The sequence below is a fragment of the Eleutherodactylus coqui genome, chromosome 10 (genome assembly GCF_035609145.1).
Source record: "Eleutherodactylus coqui strain aEleCoq1 chromosome 10, aEleCoq1.hap1, whole genome shotgun sequence".
Taxonomy (NCBI): domain Eukaryota; kingdom Metazoa; phylum Chordata; class Amphibia; order Anura; family Eleutherodactylidae; genus Eleutherodactylus; species Eleutherodactylus coqui.
This window is the reverse complement of record NC_089846.1, coordinates 35,404,903-35,425,689: the sequence shown is the minus strand read 5'-3', so window position 1 is coordinate 35,425,689 and position 20,787 is coordinate 35,404,903. Positions and strand designations below refer to the sequence as shown.

Genomic DNA, 20,787 nt, shown 5'->3' with positions numbered 1-20,787 from the left:
AAGAATTTTTAAAAATGTGCTTTCTGCGCCATCTTTTGACCCCCATAACTTGCCTTAATTAGGTAGTGTAGGGGCTTGCTATTTATGGGGTGACCTGCAGTTTTTATCCATACTTTTTTGGGCTACGTAAGACTTTTTGACTGTGTATTCTATTTTTTTTCTAGGAGACAGGGAAACAACAACCGCCAAAAGAAGGGCAATTCTGGTATAGCATTTGTTTTTTCCTGACGGCATTAACTATGCGGTATTAGTAATGTGAGGTTTCTATTTTAATTATCTGGACTTTAACGGATGCAGCAATACTAGGTTTTAATTTTTTTAATTTTTAATGCAACGACTGGGAAAAATGGAGGGTTTTAAAAAGGTTAATATTTTTTATAATAATGTAAAAAAAAAACAAAACACAAAACTTCAGTTTCCATTTTATTTTAGTTCCTCTAGGGGACATGAACTTGCTATCTTTTGAGCAGTCATATAGTATAACGCAATACTAGTAGTAGTATTGTATTATGCTGCATTCTGACCAGCAATCTCTCCACATGTGCCACAGGCATACGTTCTGATAAGTGATCATGCATGGCAGCTCTGAGGGCCATCAAAAGCTCCGCCAGCTGCCATGACACCCAGATGGCTCCTCGCAATCTCACTGCAGGGGGACAGTTCAGCACCTCTGAGAGCCGATCGGAGTTCTCTCTGATCATAGCTGTTGTGGGTGGGTGTTGGCTGTCAAAGATGGCTGACATTTGCTGCATATGGAGTGCTTGGCTACTGAGCTCACTCCCTACATGTAGCATTCATGTGTGGCGCACGTCAGGAAGGGCTTAAAGTCTATGTGCTTTCACATGTGTATCACAGATATATTTTTGCACTCATATTCAGGACAAGTGTCTCAGCCCGACGGAGTCCACGGACCCAAACTCCCAGTATCATACGGATCTGTGTTCAGGTTAGTTGATCCATGACTGGTCCAGGCCACTCATCTGAAAATGGCCGAGGGCTTGGTTTATGCTGCAGCCATGACTTCTGTTTTTATGCAATTCACAAAGGATATGTCAGCTTTATTAAAGGGGTTGTCTGGGATAAAGATTTATAATGAAATCATGTTCCGCATGGCAGAAAATAATAAACAGCCTTATATACTCAAATCTCCCGAGTCTCCACATGTTCCATGCCGGCAGCTCCGGGCCTCCCTCATGATATATTGTTGCTGCAACTCCTTGTCTATGGGATGTCACAGGGGAGACCCAGAGCTACCGGAGGGGTGTTGCGGGGACCCGCGAGAGGTGAGTGTGTAAGGCTGTTTATTTTACATGATTGTAGAATAAAACTATCTTGGACAACCCCTTTAAATTAGCGATGAATCTACTTTAATTGGGAAGCACAGAGAATATCAACACTAAAAATAAGAGAATTCTTAGGTTAAGTCCCCATGTTGCAGAAAATCTCAGTTACAGATTTTGCATTGGGGCCCAAGAGCTTCAAGTTACGCGTCTGCACCCAGACTGGGCATACAGATTATATTAAGTAGCTGTCCACTCATTCGGCCATTAGTCATCTCACACAACAACCCTATATACTGTACATAAATACTCATCCAAGTGTGCCAGTGCTCTGAATGTGGAGAGGTGAGAAGGTTCTGGTGGCGGCTTATCTCTCCCTAGAGCAAAATTCTGATTGCCCAATTCTTAGCTAATGTCGGGGGAAATATCAGGGGAGAGTTGGGACGCTCCCCACACACTTTAACTTGAAGCGAAGGAGAGCACTCCAAAAAGGGGAAAAGCAACGCCAACTTTGGGGTGCTGCTGTGGAGTACAGGATATATAAGAGAGGCAAGCAATATGGTATAGTAGGTTCTGCCAGCCAAGTATGTTGGTAGACCAATGGTCATCTTAGCGTTTGGAAAGCGTTATGAAAGAGAGGACAAAAGCAAGGACTTTGGCGCGACACATTGGCAAATGCCAATTCACAAACATGATGATTCAATGGTGTATATTGAACCAAAAAAACTAACACCAGCGAAATAACGTTTTTAGAGGCTCATTGACCTCTTCAGCAGATAACTGGAGGAACATTCAAAATTTTGTTCAGTGTTTTGGTCCATAGAAAGGAAGAGGAGCTGAGACCATGATCCACCGGCTGCGGGGGTTTCAAACCAAACAGGTCACACAAGAGTTCTAGTCTTTGTCCTTCTCTTTATCACCCATAGACATTAGATTAGGGGTGCAAACCCTGCAGTCCAGGGGCCATATGCTGCCTGGGATGCCATTGTTTGCAGCCCCCAACCCTCTGGGCATAGAAATGCTTGTCTGCTTGTAGCTGCAACGAAAAATAAAAAAACTTTGTTGTGGTCATAAATTAGCTGATAAGAACTTTCAGGAGGGGGGAGAGCAGAGGGAAACTAAGCCGTTAATCCAGCTTCACTGACGGATCTCCTACTGAGACTAAGGCCCAATGTCCACAAGCGGATTTTAATCATAAAATCTGCGGAAGAGCCGCATCTCTAGCCGCCCATAGGGATGCATTAGCATCCGTATGAAAATTTGAAGCATGCGGATGTGATTTTTTTCCCCCGGCGTACAGATCGCACACGCGGGAGGAAATCGCAGCATGCTCCATTTTTCTGCGGATCCCACAGGACGGCTTCCATTGAAGTCAATGGAAGCCGTCCGATCCGCAGCATAGTCGCAGCTGTCACTGTGGACGTACCGTGGATCCGCGAAGGAGATAAAAATAAAAAAAAATTTGCACTGTGCATGCGTATGGCACATCTCCAGGGCATCCAGACGCATCTGCCATGCTGAAGAAAGAAGATCTGGCCAGAACGAAGGAGATCCGCGCTGGAGCTGGACAGGTAAGAAAATGGTTTTTGTCTCTCCATGTCTGTGGGCACAGCTGGATTCTGCTGCAGGATTCAGCAGTGGAATCCATGCATGCAAGTAGACATGAGGCCTTAGACTGCAGTTTCCATACACAGCGATACTTAGAAGTTGCAGAAGAAAAAAAGTGCAACACTTAAAATGAAGCCCTACTGCAGAAATGCATACATTTACGTGAAAGAAAATTCCCCATGAAGGTGTCCATAGCCTTTAAGCATTTGGTTTATTTGAAATACTTCCCAAATACATGATTAAGAGATCCTTATGACTTGTGCCCACAAAAACACACACAGCACTGCTACATCTGTATGTACAGTTTTATATTTCTTTACACTGAAAAAAAGCCGCACTGACTCCTTACATCCATGAAGGAATCTAGATATCAGGCATATTTATTAGGAATTTAACCCTTTCCAATCCTATTTGTATCCTGGTTTTCCTAGGGGGGTTACTCTTTTTCTGCTGTTATACAATGGCGCTATCTGCTGGCTAAAGCCAGTACTGCATGAGGTGACACATTGGATAGGCTCCGATAGCAGAGAGGCTGGCAATATACAGTAAGAGAACCCCGACGGGTGTCTTCCAGCATTGGAGCTGTACAGCCTTAAATCATAATGTCTTTAGACGTCAGACAGTGGATTGGAAAGGGTTAAGTTAATTTGTTAATTCGGTTTAAGCTTCTTTCAGACTACATATTTCCTCTTTGACGCTGGTTCTATCCTGGTTTCTGTCCTCCATGCAGAAAACTCCATGAGGACAGGAACTGGGAAGACCTAGGGGTGAATCTGTGAGACGGAGACATCAGAGGACAATACTTTTCTATCCAGTACAAAAGACTGTCAGGGATGGAAACTAAATGAGATGCTAGCAGAAAAGGGTCTCGTATATTCATGATGCTGTCCGGGCTCCGTCCCAGTTTTTGCCCCTATGTACTTTTCTGCATTAAGGACGTAAATCTGGATGGAACTGGCATTAGAAAGGAAAAACGTAGTCTGAAGGAAGCCTTCCATATTTACAACACGTTCAAGAATATATATTATAATTCCAGTCACCTGACACTGTAGGATGAGACAAGTGATGACAAAGTTGTTTCTACCGGATTAATCAACCTTTAAAAATAACCCTGTGTGACAATTCTTTTCAGGAAGTGGTATATCCTAATTTTTTTTGTCTCAAACTGTGAATATTCCACGCAGACTTTGATTTTGTGACCAGAACAGTGATTTTCTAAAATTCACCTATTTTCAATTACAAAGAGAGTCAGAAAAAAAACCAATATTTGGATCAAAAGTGATGAGTAGAACTGGGGAGTCTTCAGAGACATCCACATGGTGGCATTCCTGATGGGTCTCCAAGGAGGATTTATTAAGTTTCTCTGCTATCTTTGCCTTTAGAAAGTGTGGGATACCAAAAGGCACTTTCACAGGCAAAATTGGCCACAAAGACAGAGTTCTCTGTGGAGAGAAACAATGTCCAGTAGGAACCACCGATGGACCCCTGGAAGATGCTAGTGCCACATCAAGTTGGGTCTTGTAAAACCTTTGTCTCGGAAATAGATAAAAGTGTCCACAAGCCTTCCAGTATATTCAAGACATCCTCCTCAAGCGGTCTGACCAGGGGCGTAACTATAGTGGGTGCAGGGGATGCGGTTGCACCCGGGTCCAGGAGCCTTGGGGGGCCCATAAGGCCTCTCTTTCCCATATAGGGAGCCCAGTACTATGAATAAAGCATTATAGTTGGGTCCCTGTTACAGATTTTGCATTGGGGCCTAGGAGCTTCAAGTTACGCCTCTGGGTCTGACGCAAAGCAGGCGTTTCTATTGTACTACAAATAAAGATGATCCTGGAATACAAGTAATTCTCCAAGAAGCTCACTGTTTGGGGGAAAGTGACGTAAGACAGTTTTGTTGCAGTGCTTTGGGGCTTCCTGGGCAATCAAAAGGAGGGAAACTATGTGGAACTTACTGACACTATTGTGAAGAACTACAGCAGAATTGGCTAATGTCACTCAAGGTTCATATCGTTAATGCTCGTCTTTTTAACTTCAATGAGAACATGGAGGAAGAGACAGAAATAGTGTGGAGGTAGCAAACTTGGCAACTGCTCAGGGCACTAATCCTGAACATGGCCTCCTGGGTATATGATGCACCAAGCGTTTGACCTGGTGTGACGATCCTGGCGGAGATCCATCTTGAACTGTCTACATCCTCAGGACATGGATACAGTTTAGACTCATAGATAAGCATAGATCCTCAGGCTCTCTGCTCTGCTTATCTATAGGCCAAAAGTAACGTTAGGATCACGCACAGCACATCAATGTGTGAGAAGAGCCTCAACTGCTACACTCCATGTGGTATGAGGGCAAGGGGAGTACAAGTTTTTTAATTTTGGGGGAGAAAAGAGGGCATTTTGTTATTAGAGGGCACAAAGATGGATAATTTTATGTGGGCGAACAAAGTGGATTGTAATTTCTATTTTCTGGCAGGAAACTCCAATGTTACTCACTGGAGCATAACTAATGTCTGAGGCAATGAGAGAAACTTTCTGTTTGTCATTAATTTTTGGGGCCCTGTCTATGTGCCTTTCTTGATGGGTGTGTCAGATTTTACTGTGGACTTCGGCATACAGAATCGGATCCGCCCATGGACATGAGGCCTTATAACATCATTATTCCTGAAGTACACTATTTGAGAGTATTGTGCAACACAACTGGTCAGTAGTTAAGGTAGTAACAGGCACCGAATTGGGGGTAACAGCAAGACGAGGAATTTGTATATGTTTGGATAAAGTAGAGCGTTTGAAAAGTGAAAAACCAAATATGTCTGGGCAGTAAACTCTGCAGACAAGCAGTGGCTGGAAGAAGTTATCATGGTGGTATGGACCAGATGTAAGAGACAGGAAATGTGAATGACTCCAATCAGAGAAAACTTCACCTGTGAGTCAGTAGATGTAATGGTACTGTAATCACTTATACTTTCCACAGAGCACCAGGGCTATCTACCACTATAGCGCCACTACATGGTAGTAAAATCAGTACTTGATAAGTAAATGTATAGAATGCAGTATGTAAAGGTGGTGTTAGTACAATATTTTAGCATTTGGAAAAACACTTTTCATTTTGCCCAAAGAAACACTTTGTCCAAAACTGGCCCCGCATGAAAGCATATGTGGAGGAGCAAGGCGAGCGGTCCCATCAGCATATACCGGAATCTGAAGACTGACAAAACAATAAGAACACGATGGGGCACTACATTTTACGAAAGGATTCCAGGAAGTGATTAACAGTATAAAAGGTAAAGCTCAAAAAACCACTCAATTCTAAATCTTGTGTGCCATTTATGTGTAACTTTGGTTAAATAATTAAAGGGGTTTTTCACGGAAACACCATTTATGACCTATCAATAGTTGGTAGGTTGAAGTTCGGCGCTTGGGAACCCGCTGTCAATGCTGCAACACACATCGCCTGCAATTATAAGCACTGGCCACTATACCAGGGTCAGAGCAGAAGCTTCTGCTCCGTACCTGTGCGTTGAAGTGTTGACAGTGAGCACCAAATTAGCCGGGATTCCAGGTGACTGATGCCAGCCGATCGACTATTGAGGACGTATCCTGAAAATAGGTCATCAATACTATTTCCCTGGAAAACCCCATTAAATAGACATACATTTGAGTGACAAGCTGTTTTTTTCCTCAACAAAGGTAAACAAAATAATGCAATTTTGGGCATTTTTCCCCATTTTATGGCGGTTAGGTCACATTAACACCTATTTTCGGCCTGTAGCATAATTTCAGTTGTTCGACAGGAGCTGAAAAATAAAAATACTTGAAGTGCTGGATCTGGCGTTCTGAGCCAGAAAGCTGCCCTTGGGATCTGGCATGCAGCTTGAATTAGCGCGGCATGCTGCACTGTTTCGTCGGGGATTGTGTGTTATATTTTCCGAAGAAGCGCAGATCGAATGCGGCCTTATTTGCAAACTTCTGTACTTTAAAAGCAAAAGCAGTTTGAAAATACAACTGACTAGCCAGGAACAAAACTGCGTTACAGCGTGTAATCCATCTTTATTGAGACTCTAGAATCTGTTACTTACCATTTGTATATAATGGATTACTGATGCCAATATCGCATGACCAGAAAAAAAACTCGTAAGGGAATCTGACACCCACCCAGACTGCAAAACTCATCCGGATGATAAATGAGTTGAAACGGTGTAGACAGGACATGTACGGCGCACACAGACACAGCTGGCCTTACCTTAAGATACAAAAGCAGCTTTTAGCGCCTGAAGATAACCGGCAGAAGCCAAACCTGTGCTTGCTGTCAATATCAGTCAGCACAAATGTAAAGTTTTGCCCGACTTGGCTGGCCGAGAGGCTGCAAAAGGGAAGCAAGACATATGAGATATCAATAAGGCTCCCAGCCGCAGACATACGTACACACATATACACAGCGCGGCACTGACTGCGCCCGGGTTAATTGGGTCTTATTAATTCTAAGAGGAATCAGTTTTATTAACACGGAAACTGATTACATCCTTAAAATCCTTCCTTGATTTACAGCTAAAAACTATCCGGATCTAATTAGTGGTGATAGAGTCATAGACTGCAAAGTCTCCGGGAACTACAAGTGTCACCGGTCTGTCTGCCGTACATAAATAGCAGATGGGGGGGAGCTGCTGCATATTCTGTATACACAAATATAAACATGAGAACATAAAGCAATAAACACAGTTTTAGTAAGAGAATGAGGTCTAGGGGCAGCAGAAATAGACCCCAGGGCCTGAGTGCAACGGCTGAGCCTCTGTTACATAGCACGATACCAGTATTATATATTACACGTTGAAAACTACGCAAGCTATGAGTTTTTGTTAATCTCTGCCATACTTACGCAAATTTCTGGCACAAACTAGAGTTGAGTGATTAGCAGCAGGTGGCGCCAACCATTACCTCTAAACTTCGCCCACTTTTAATAAAAGTTAAGACACCAGTGGAAAAGGGCTGAAAAGTTGCAGATTTTTTAGCACATAGTTTTTTTTCTCTTTGATATACAGAAATTTGAAAAATGTAGTCAACTATGCTATGCCAGCCAAACCTTTACTAATAGGAAATTGTTTTGGCATAGATTTGACCATCGATAGTCTATGGGCATGTTAGACGACTAGTTTGTACAAAACTGCTCCCTGTAGGTTAATGTGGCATGAGCTGCATTAAAAGGGTATTCCCATCTCAGCCTTTTTTTTTTATAGCTGAGATGGGAAACCGCACTTATAATTACTGGCCACCTGGCCAGTAACTAAAAAACATCAGAGTGCTTCAGCCCAGCGCCGTTTCCGTAGCTCTCATTGAAGTGAATGGGAGCTAAGGAAACAGTGCAACACATGACTCTATACGGTTTCTGTAGCTCCCCGAGTTAGGCCACATGCACACAGACGGGGCGGAATCCGCATGCGCCCGCACTTACCTGCTTCAATTTTCTTTCTGTACTGCGGATGGTCCACACGATTCCTTCAATGGAAGCCGTCCGTGTGGAATCCGCAGGAAAATGGAGTATTCTGCGATTTTTCAATCGCAACTGGTTTCTACTCATGTGCATGAAGAATCACTTTTGCATTGCATGCTATGGGCGGTATTTGCTGCGGATTCCGGAGGCGGTCGCCCGCTTCGGATTCCGCAAATTCAAATCCCTCTGTATGCATTTACATTTACAGAAATAGCATAGCGCACTGTGCTACGCCGTTTCTGTAGCTCTCATAGACTTCAATAAGAGTTACAGAAACAGTGCTAGGTTGAAGCGCTCGGTTGTTTCCGACAGATGGTCAGAAAGGGCTAGGTTTTTCATGTTGGTCACGAAAGGCTGAGATAGGAATACCCCTCTAAGGAGATCTAGTGACACACTGCTCACACATTGCACAAATATTAGTACATTCAGAAGCGTACTGAATAAGAAATGTCTAGTGTCAAATGGAGACGTCTATGCATGCCCATGGATATAACGAGCAAGCTCTATAATGTTTCTTCCTATCTCGTGCCTTGGACTTCACGTTGTTAGGCTGGGTTCATATCTGTGCTGGAATCTTTGTTAGAAGGTTCTGTCGCAGATCCAGCACTAAATAATGGAAGAAATGGCGCTGTATGCAGTGCTTTTTCTTCCGGTAAAATGCCAGGTAGCTGAGCAGAAACCAAATGGACTCCATTATAGTCAATGGGGTCAATGTTCGGTTCAGTCACAAGACAGACTCGTTCGTTCATCGGATTCCTCTTTCCTGCATCCTAAACGGATCAGCAAAACTGAACCCCAAGGCACAGATGTGAAAGCAGTCTTAAGGCCCATTTAGACACAACGATTATCGCTCAAAATTCACACAAAAGCCGTCTTTTGAGCGATAATCGTTGTGTGTAAATGTTCGCTCATCATGCAGATTTCGTTAAACCGTCGCTCATCGTTGTCTTTCAGCGTGCTGAAAGACAAAGATAAGCCTTATCGGGGATTCCCAGTGGTATACAGCTGATACTAGTGTTTCAGCTGTATCCCGCTCCCTAATAATGGGCTGGGTATGAAGAACAGAGCGGTCCAGCTCTGTTCTCCATATCTGGCATGGAGCGCTCGGCTGTATAACAGCTGGGCTCTCTGTGCAGAAAGCATCTGGATGCAGAAGACAAGCGGGAACACCCCACTTGTCTTCTGCATCCTCCACTCCGAGCACCTGGCTGTATAACAGCCGGGCGCTGGAGTGGGGGAACAGCTGTATGCAGAAAACAAGCGGAGACACCTCGCTTGTCTTCTGCAGCCTCCGCTCTGAGCGCTCGGCTGTATAGCAGCCGGGTGCTCGGAGCGGAGAACAGCTGGATGCAGAAGACAAGCGGGGACACCGTTGGCAGCGCAAGGTGATCGCTCATCTTGAGCGATCATCTTGCGCTGTACATGACACAACGATGATCGCTCCAAAGTCGCTTGAGCAACATCTTTTGAGCGATTATCGTTGTGTCTGAATGGGCCTCTACTCAGTGCACAATGGTATGAGGTCTTTACATGTTAAACTGAAGATCCCAGTTACTAGCATCAGCGGCCAACATTGTGCTTAATGTCAACGGCAACATTTTTACAGCTTATAGTACAAAATGTGAGTTATGAGAAGAGCTCACGCCATTTACAACAAAAACCCCTTTAAACTATGAAACCAGAATTGTCGTCACATTTTATGGCGTGGAACCCAAGATTAGAATAAGCTCCTCTTTTATAGGATAACTGCTGTAAGTCATTCAGAAGATTTAACCGGAGAGATTGTAGGCTCCTTTACTAGAAGTTTATAACTGAGAAGATACAATAATTTAGTGACTACAATGTAATTAAAAAAATCTAAATAATAAAAATGTTTACCTGTCTAAAGAGAAAGGGAAGCAAAATTTGGTGACAGTCTGAAGAACTTCCTGCAAAGAGAGAGAGAGAACAGTCAGTAAACTGCTGCATATATGTAGACAGCTGTCTTCAGGGGGGATATACAGTTTTTAGTAACAACAGCTAAATCATAAGATCACATCTAGGGTACTAACAACAATTTACACTGAATGGTCACTTTATTAGAGCCCCTGGCCCTTTTACAATTGGAGCTTCTTGATATGGAGATTAGACCAATGACCCTGGTGTGCAGCATTAAATCACATGAAACGTTTTCAGTGGATCAGTTTCAGTGTGAACCCACATAAAGGCCCATTTAGACAACGATTATCGCTCAAAATTCGCTCAAAAGCCATCTAACATCGTGCAGTTTTCGTTAAGCCATCGCTCATTGTTGTCTTTCAACATGCTGAAAGACAATGATGCGCCTCATCAGGTATTCACAGCGGGATACAGCTGATACTATTGTTTCAGCTGTATCCCGTTCCCTGATGACAGGCTAGATATAAAGAACAGAGCAGTCTATACCCCGCTCGGAGTGCTCGGCTGTAAAACAGCCGGACGCTCCGGGCAGAGAACAGCTGGATGCAGAAGACAAGCAGAGCCACCCCGCTTGTTTCTGCATCCTCCGGCTCAGAGCGCTCGGCTGTAGAACAGCCAGGCGCTCTGAGCGGAGGAACAGCTGGATGCAGAAGACAAGCAGCCCCGCTTGTCTTTTGCATCCTCTGCTCGTAGCGCAAGGTGATCGCTCAAAGTTTGAGCAATCATCTTGCGCTGTAAATGACAAATGATTATCGATCAAAAGACATCTTTTGAGAGATAATCGTTGTGTCTAAATAGGCCTTTAGATGGGAAAATCCACAATCTGAGCGACTTCCATCAAGGCCTGGTCATCGGTGTTAGACTAGCCGGGGCCAGAATTTCATACACTGCCAAAATTGTGGGGTTTTCTCATGCAGCAGTGTGCAGAATATACCAAGAATGGCGTGACTGAGGAAAAAAAATCCAACAAAAAAGAGGATACTGTTGCCGAAAGGGGTCAAAGAAGGATGTTTGGAATCGTTCTGATGATCAGTATATATAGTCAAACAAATTACAGTCGAATATAATGCTGGTGTTCTTACTAACATGTCTGAACACAACTTATCTTTCCTTAGCACAGATGGACTTTCACAGCAGACAACCAGTTCCAGCGCCATTGTCTAACAGGATAGAAAATATACGGATTACTTACGGGTAGTCCTTTTTCCGGGAGTCATCACGATGGCCCCAAAATGAACTGAACCAAAATTTACCTTTATTTAGTCATATTTACATTGAAAAGAACATAATTATTCTATAAGGGAGGAAACTATGGGCCGTTGAGATGACTCCCGGAAAAAGGACTACCAGTAAGTAATCCGTATATTTCCAGGTCGTCATCCCGATGGCCCCATTTACAATGGAGTAATACCAAATTATGGTTGATTTATGGTAGGACTACTGCCTGGAGGACTTTCCGTCCATATCCCAGGTCTTTGTCCTGGACATTAACCCTATAATGTTTGATGAAGGTATGTAGGCTAGACCAGGTGCCCGCTTTGCAGATTTGCCCGGCAGATGCCTGGCCTTTCTCTGCCCATGAGAAGGAGAGAGACCGTGTAGAGTGGGCTCTGATTTTTCCCCGGGGACCGAGACCCCTAGCTTTGTACGCCTCCTGGATGGCAGTCTTGATGCATCTTGCAATAGTACTTTTAGATGCAGTCTTTCCTTTGCCCGGCCCCTGAAATTGGACAAAGAGGTTATTTTTCCAGAAAGAATGGGTAGCCTCTAAATATGTTAGAACGGCCCTTCTGACAACTAAGCTGTGGAAATCTCGTTCTCTGTCGTTACGGAGGTTTTAGCAAAAGGAGGGCAGAGTAATTGTCTGTTCTCTATGGAATTTGGACACTACTTTCGGAAGAAAAGCTGGGTCTAATTCAAACGTGATTCTATTGTCTTGTATCAGCATGTGTGGTTCGACACAACATAAGGCTTGTAGTTCTCCTACTCTCCAGGCTGAGGTTATGGCGACTAGAAGGAAAAATCTAAGCGCAAGTAGTCTTAGGGGGAGTTGGGAGAGGGGTTCAAAGGGTGGTTTGCAGAAGCTATTTAGGACTAAATTCAGCTCCCAAGTAGGGAAGATTTCCCTAATAAAGGGCCGAAGTCTGTCTGCCCCCATAATGAACCTACAAACCCAGCGGTGCTCCGCCAAGGGAAAATCTAAGTAGGATCCTAATGCTGCTGCCTGAACCCTAAGAGTTCTTGGGCTAAGGCCTTTCTCTAGGCCCGCCTGCAGAAATTCCAAGATTATGGGTATATCAATATCTGGGATTTTGCCTGGATCTAAGTTACAGAACTCTGAGAACTTCCTCCACACTCTATTATAGATAGCTGTGGTTACAGGTTTACGACTTTTGGTCAGGGTGGTAATTACTTTGTGACAAAGTCCCTTCCCTTGATGTATCACGCCTTCAGCATCCAGGCCGCTCGTTTCAATTTTTCGACCCCCGAGTTTGTTAGAGGGCCCTGGAAAAGAAAATCTTCCATGGCCAATAGTCGAAGTGGGCCCCGGATCGCTAAAGCCTTCAATAGGCGATACCAGGGTCTCTTGTCCCACATGGGGGCAACTAAGATTACTGATGCCTGGCTGGCCTGAATCTTTTTGAGGGTGTATGGAATCAGTGGGAAGGGGGGAAATGCATAAGCCAAGTCTATGTCCCAACTTTGAGACAGGGAGTCTACTCCGCATGGGTTGTCTCTTGGGTTGAGAGAATAGAAGTCCCGGCATTTCAGATTTCCCCTCGTGGCGAACAGATCGATCTGTGGTTTTCCCCACTGGCGTGTTAGATGGTCGAAGACTTGCCGTTTCAGACCCCATTATCCTGAAAGGACACTTTGTCTGCTGAGAAAGTCTGCAATGAGGTTTGTGGACCCCTTCAGATGAATGGCTGAAAGGGATAACAAGGTGGATTCCGTCCAGCGAAGTATCTTTGCCGCCAGTTGTTGGAGGTGTGGGTGTTGTGTTCCCCCCTGGTGACAAACAAATGACAGGGCTGTCATATTATTAGTTAGGATTTTAACGTGCCTTCCTCTCAAGTGGGGTTCTGCCGCACGAAGGGTCTCCCATATCGCTCTTAATTCCCTATAGTTGGACGAGCGTGCAGCTATTTGGGAAGCCCAGGTTCCCTGCAGGGTCAGGTCTGCTACTCGCGCTCCCCACCCGGTTTTGCTAGAATCTGTTGCGACAGATATGGCGGGTTCCCGTGACCAAGAGGTACCCTTGCTCGGGTTCCTCTATAAGGTCCACCAGCGCAGGGACTCTAACTTGGCTGGACAGACTCACATTCTTTTCTAGGGAGGTCTGCCGTTTGTCCCACTTGGCAAGGATGAACCGTTGTAGCTGTCGGGTATGGGCTTGTGCCCATAGGACTATTTGTATGCAGGCTGTCAACAGGCCCAGCACTTTAATCATTTCTCTGATGGACACCGTAGTGACCCGACATAGGGAGGTTACGGATTAAATAAGGTCTTTTCTTCTGGATGGTGGAAGCCGCGATTCCTGAATGCAATAGTTTAGGAGTACACCTAAATATGTCTTCTGTGTACCCGGAATTAGATCAGACTTTTGTTCATTTATTATCCACCCTAAATCATTCAGGGTAGACAGGATTACGGAGAAGTCTGCGCTAAGGCTTCTGTTGTTCTTGATACCAACAGAAAATCATCCAGATATGGAAATATGAGAATCTGATTTCGCCTAAAATAAGCTATCATTTCTATCACTATCTTCGTGAAGACTCTAGGGGCAGTCGAGATACTGAAGGGTAGAGCCATAAACTGATAGTGATAGATTGTGTCACCGTCCTGCAGAGCGAACCTCAGATATTTGTGAAGAACAGCGGCTATTGGGACGTGATAGTATGCGCCTTTGAGATCTATAGTGCACATGATGCTGTAGGGATCTATTAGTGGTACAATGGACCTCACGGTTTCCATCTTAAAATTCTTGTAAGAAATAAACTTGTTTAAAGGGGTTCTGACATGAAAAAAAAAAAAATTGTACTCACCTTGCCTGGCCTGGCCCGATCGCCAGGCATGTCCCCTCCAGCCGGCATCTTCTTCTGTGCCTTTAAAGCAGAGCAGGAGCGGTCAAAAAGACCGCTTCCTGCTCTGGTCCGTCCGTCAGGCACTTCCGAGGTCAACGGACGGACCGCCACAGCAAGCACGTCACAAGCAGTGCTTGCTGTGGGCGGCCCGTCCGTCCGGCTGAACTCCGGAGTGCTGCGCATGCGCAGTGGAGACGCAGCCCGTCCTGACTCCTGTCAGAGGGCACCTCTCCACTGCGCATGCGCGCTATCCCGGAGCGGCGCGGCTGCTGGAGGAAGAAGACTGCCTGCCGGGAGGCATACTAGCACTTCCTGCTTAGGTTAAGCAGCGCTGCTGATTAGAGCCACCTGATTGGCTCTTCGGCACCACGTGACTGCACAGCGTGCACCAATCAGGTGGCTCTAGTCAGGCTGCTTAACCTAAGCAGAAAGTGCTAATATGCTGCCGGGAGATGACCCCCCGATGTCAACAACAACAGGAGAACAGGTAAGCATAAGATTTTTATGCTTTAGCAGCCATTAACCCATGGGTTCCCTGGGTCCATTAGGCAGACCAGGGAACAATGGCTGCTAAAGCATAAAAACATTATTCATGTCAGAACCCCTTTAAGGCTTTGGAGGTTGAAGATGGTTCTGATAGAGCCGTATGATTTTTTAATCAAGAAAAGGGAGGAGTAGAATCCCTCACCCCTTTTGTGTTCGCGAACCTGAATAATGACTCCTAGGTCCTTAAGTTCTTGGATGCCCTTTAGCAGATTTTTCTGCTCTTGTGGCGACCCTGGGGAGGTTAGAAAGAATCTCTTAGGAGGTAGGGAGTCAAATTCAATTCGATACCTGGTTTCAATTATCTGAAGTACCCAGGGGTTGGATGTTATCCCCTGCCACTGGACTAGGTAACGTGCTAGTCTACCCCCTGTTGAGTCAGAAATGGGTTGAGCTTCCTTACCCCGACCTCCCTCGACCTACGACCATTTTCCCGTTTTTCCTTTCTCTCCGATTTCTGGAGGTGGCTGCCGTGTCCTCCTTGGAAAGGATGGCTTCTGATAGGATTTCTTATCTGGAAGGGTCTTGCTTTTGTCTCCTACTTTCTCAAGTATCTTATCCAAGACAGGCCCGAACATATATTCGCCATGGAATGGAATGGTGCAGAGTTTATTTTTGGATGTTACGTCTGCTGCCCACGTTTTTAACCATAATGCTCTTCTTGTGGTGTTACTGAGAACCGCGGTTTTTGCACCATATCTAACGGTTTCTGCTGGCGCGTCTGCTAGAAAATTTTCAGAAGGGAAGACAGCTGGCTAACTCTTCCCTGGGAGCCGGGTCTTTAATTGAGGTTTCCATTCTATTCAACCATAAGACCATGGATCTGGCTACTGATGTTGCCGCAATATTAGCTTCAACGGTAAAGGATGTCGCTTCCCAGGTCTTCCTCATCAGACAGTCGACCTTTTTGTCCATGGGGTCCGAGAGCTGAGATACGTCCTCGAAGGGTAGAAGAGTTTTCTTGGCCACCTTAGCGATCTGTATGTCGACCTTCAGGGTCTCTCTACACAGGCGGACGTCTTCGGGAGAAAACGCTAGCCGGTTCCTAATTTCTTTTGAGATGGACAGTCTCTTCTCAGGTTCCTTCCACTCGTCCGCGATAATTTGTTACAGGGTCTGATTAACAGGAAACGTGGTTTTCCTTCTTGACCGGAGGCCCCCGAACATTTCGTCCTGGACTGTCCTGGGTGGGTGGTTCTCTTCGATCTGCATAGTTTCCCTCACTGCTTTTATGAGGTGCCCTGTGTCGTCTGAGGAAAAATAATATTTTTTCTCATTCTCTGGTAATAATGGCGGATCTTCTAGTTCTCCCTCTGATAGGAGTTCCAGGGACTCGCCGGAGATAGAGCTCACTGACTCCGCCTGCCTTGACCTTTTAGGGGCCCGTGAGGGACCGGGTTGAGGGTGAGAAAGAGATGCCATAGAGGCCTGCAATTCCTCTTTGATCATGCACCTGATGTCGGTTTTAAGTGACGCCCTTTCCTCCGCTAGGATCTTCTCAGTGCACTCTTCACATAGGGGTATTTTGTAGTTATCCTCTAGTTTTTTTACTACAGAGAACTCATTTTTTAGATTTTTTTCTGAGGTCCGCTTTAGCCTTCGGACCTTCCTTATCCATCTAACCCATACAAAAAAAAGGTGGAGAGGGGAGAAAGGGAACATATATGCATCCAACCAATACAAATGGCAAGTTTGCATGTTCCATTTTTTGGCATATAGCCACTCACGGTTTGTAGGGTATCTGTTTCTCCATCTTGTGCTGAGCTGTCGCGTGTACACATGCTGAGGCACTTCTGGCAGCTGCAGGATAGCTTCTGTAGGAGTAGAGCCTGCTTTATGGAGAAATTCGTTTGAATTTGGCTCTACTACTGGGTCTGCGCCGGTAGCCAAGCCCCCTACGTTGAGCACGTGACGTCACCATGCCGGATGACGCCACCACGCCATATGACGTCACCAGTATGCGCACTGAGGACCAGGGAGGCTGCCGCTGCCATTCCTCTGCCAGGAGGATCTACCTAATCATGGCAGCGGCTGCCCGAAGATGCCGACCCGCTGAAGGAGACCTGCGCTGCATCGGCGGCTGACAGCTCCATGGCGGCGCAGATCGGGGATGCAGGGACTACAAAGGTATGCTACCCCGACCTCTTCCCTTTAGGGGATCTTCGGCACTGTGTGCCTCCGGTAAGTAGATCCCTGGAGCTTGCAGATGGCCACCGTAGGGACAGGAAGACACTGAGCAATGGTGGAAAGGGAGGTGCTATTAAGGGCTCTTCCTGTCCCTACCGAGGTCAGAGGGCAACCTCCATTGTAAATGAGACCATCGTGATGACGACCTGGAATAAATAAATATGATAAAGACCATCTTTTGGCCGAAACATAGCTTTTATTATAGAGGAATAAAGTCTTTTTGACATCTATTTATGCACCATTTTATGCTGCCATAGATCTTTTTCTCTATAACAGGATAGAATGACGAGAGTCCAGTGAACAAAAGACTGGATGACTGAGCAGTGCAAAAACATCACCTGGTCAGATGAATCCAGACTTCTGTTGCACCGTGCTAATGGGAGGTCAGAATTTGGCACAAGCAGCATGATTTGATGACCCCTTTCTGTAAAGTGTGAACATTTCAGGCAGGTGAAGGTGGAATAATAGTTTGGGGAAGGTTTTCTTAGCAGATCCTGGGTCTAATATAGCTGCATGACAATTTTAACATCTAGTGGCATCTATGCTACAATGAACTGCTACGGTTCAGAGAACCAAAGAAGGTCTAAAGCCGTACTAGATGGGGGTCCCTAAAAAGTGGCCATTCAGTCTATACGGTGAAAAAAAAATGAAGTTCTTGTTCATTATAGTGTTAGGATATTCAAGTTAAAATAATGCAAAAAAACCATATAAAAGTTCTACTATACTACAATGAGAAAGTCATACAGTTTCGTAGGTCATGGATACCAGTTATCACAGGACAGAAAAAGAGCTTCTAAAAAGTCGTTGGTTTACAAAAGGACCAGCGTGGATTATTGCATCAAATAAGTCCAGATTAAAGCCGGCTTCACTCAAGTGTAATTGTATATGCGCACATAAGAATATGTACTTGTGGAATGAACTATACTTTTTGCGTGCGCAATGGTGTATATTTTGCTGCTTTTTAATTGAAAGACACTTGCATTTGCACTCGCCAAAAGTAGCGGCACGTATGCTCCCAGCTATTGAAATGGCTAATTAGTCGAACGAGTCCCACATACTTTTTTATGCGCCATTATGCAGTGTTTCACGCATCTCTTAGCGCATTTCACACTCATCTGTGCATCCCCATTGAATTCTATGGGGAGTTTAGAAAATAGAGGAAATGGAGCAGACTATGGGGTTTTTTTTTCAATGATCAAAATGTGCAGGAAAATACATGCATGTGAACAAACCTTTAAAATCAATGGTTTCTATTCACTGCTTATTGACCGCGCATATATGCCAGTGTGAAGCCGGCCTTAGACTGCTTTCACACCTGTGTTAGGGCTCACTTCGGGGGTTTCTGTCTCTCTGCTCTGTTTTTGGAGGAGATAAACTGAAAAAAAAAAAACGCATATGTTTTTATCCCCATCAACTTTAATTGGGTTTAAAAAAAATAAATAAATAAATAAGAAGCAAACTGAAAGGCTTCCATTTTTTCCATTCCGACAGGTTTCCACTTTTTTGGATGGAAAAATAGCGCAATCTGCATCATTTTTTCCCATTCCCCAGAAAAACTGAAACTTGGTGAAGTGGAAGCAAATAAAAGTTTGTTTGCGTTCTTATTTTTTTGGGTTTAAACCAATATGGGGAAAAAACGGATGCTTTTTCCCGTTTGTATATCAGTTTCTCTCCTCTGAAAACGAAGCCGAGAGATGGAAAACTGTGAACTAACCCTAACGCAGGTGTGAAAGCAGCCTTATCCTCCCTCCAACAAGACAATGAAACGAATATACAGAATAGGGGAATGACCCCAGGGGAACTGTTAAATAATAAACACATCAGGCAATCTGCAACATCTTTGCCATCGCACCAAAATCATATTACAAATGCAAAATAATGAACACAAGAAGGACTGCAGCCCACAATGAGGAATTAATCAGCGAGCAGGAATGTGAAATCTGTTGAGAGATATTGCCCCTCGAGGGATAGTCACCAGCCGCAGCATATGGGGTGCGGGAAGCACAACCAACTCCGTGCAACTGCCAGCGCTGGTGCCCGTTACCTAGAAACCAGGGCTCAGGGAGCGAAGCAACGTGACACAGAGGAGCAAGTGACAGCAGAGCTTCCAACATCACTTCTCACCACCCGGCTCCTTATTGTCCCGTTATACATTAGAACTCCAGCACAGAAGTTACAGAAACAGTTGGAAAAATTGGAAGTGTTCTAAACAGTTTCTGCCACTGATAGAGACTGTCTGCTGGTATTGTGATACAGGACATCAGACTTCTTGTAATACCGCACATATAGCACATGCATAACCTTCAGAGTTATAGCATGTCATATACGGTCTTATGAAACCTAAATGTAAAGGACTTGTAAATACACTGAGCATATTGCATCTTACTATCCATCATACATATGGAATTTTCACTATTATTTCAGCCAAAAACTATTTCATATTGTATCATATACACACAGTCAAAAATAAATCTACCACGCCCACCCCCTAAAGTTGTTGTCGGAATAGAGTAAAAGTTTCTCTGTGTGATTGTAGCATTGATATAAGTAAGTGATTACAATACCACAGCAAAAGGAGAATTTATTGCAGAAAACAGACCCCTTTATGGGGGGGGGGGAGGGGGGAAAGGGGGCTCTAGTACCCTGTTGTACCGCCTCTAGTAGGATGCAAGATAAGATACAGACAGGCACGGAGGCTCTAAAACCCTGTTGTACCCCCTTTAGTTTGGATACAAGAGGGGTGGCAGACGGGCATGGAGGCTCTTGAACCCTGATGTAGCACCTCTAGCTTGAATACAAGATGTGATATGGACGGGCATGGAGGCTCTGGTACTCTGTTGTACCACCTCTAGCTTGGATATGGGTAGCACAGAGGCTCTAGTACCCTGTTGTACCACCTCTAGCATAGATACAAGATGTGATACGGACGGGCATGGAGGCTCTGGTACCCTGTTGTACCGCCTCTAGCTTGGCTACAAGATGTGATACGGGCGGGCATCGAGGCTCTAGTACCCTGTTGTACCGCCTCTAGCTTGGATACAAGATGTGATACGGGCGGGCAGGGAGGCTCTAGTACCTTGTTGTACCGCCTCTAGCTTGGATACAAGATGTGATACGGGCGGGCATGGAGGCTCTACTACCCTGTTGTACTACCTCTAGTTTGGATACAAGTTGTGATACGGGGGGCATGGAGGCTCTAGTACCCTGTTGTACCGCCTCTAGCTTGGATACAAGATGTGATACAGGCGGGTATGTAGGCTCTTGTACACTCTTGTGTAGTACGCATGTTTGCACTAGTCAATGACTGGAAAATAATAATTTGGGTGATCATAGGCCCTTAAGTATTTAACCCGATTTCAATAATGGAGACACAATGGAGAGAATGGTAACGCAAGAAGAAGGTGGGTCAGTTCCCCACTGCATTTTATTTGTTATAGGTAACAGCTCCACTTTTTTCTTCCCCCTGGTTATCAAAAGTAGAGCAAGAAAACTAGAAGTAGAGACGTCATCACTTTCACTATCTAAAGGACGAAGGAGAAAGAGAACTGGAATTTTCTTGTTATGGTCAACTTCTAATTTTCTTTGCACTAGTTCTGATTAATGTCACCCAGTTGGGTGACTAACATGACTATACCTGCGGCTCCCACAAATAGTGGTACACA

At 44.9% G+C, this 20,787-nt stretch overlaps 1 protein-coding gene across 4 annotated transcripts in view; it reads right to left on the bottom strand.

Moving 5' to 3' along the window:
• DENND1A (DENN domain containing 1A) overlaps positions 1-20,787 on the bottom strand; it is a 674,161-nt gene that overhangs the window by 471,806 nt on the left and 181,568 nt on the right. For all 4 annotated transcript variants that reach the window (XM_066580802.1, XM_066580803.1, XM_066580804.1 and 1 more), the window contains exons 4-5: positions 10,251-10,300; positions 7,128-7,247 (exon numbers count right to left, since the gene is read on the bottom strand). In XM_066580802.1, the coding sequence (XP_066436899.1) occupies positions 7,128-7,247; positions 10,251-10,300 (170 nt within the window). The remainder of the gene's footprint in view (positions 1-7,127; positions 7,248-10,250; positions 10,301-20,787) is intronic.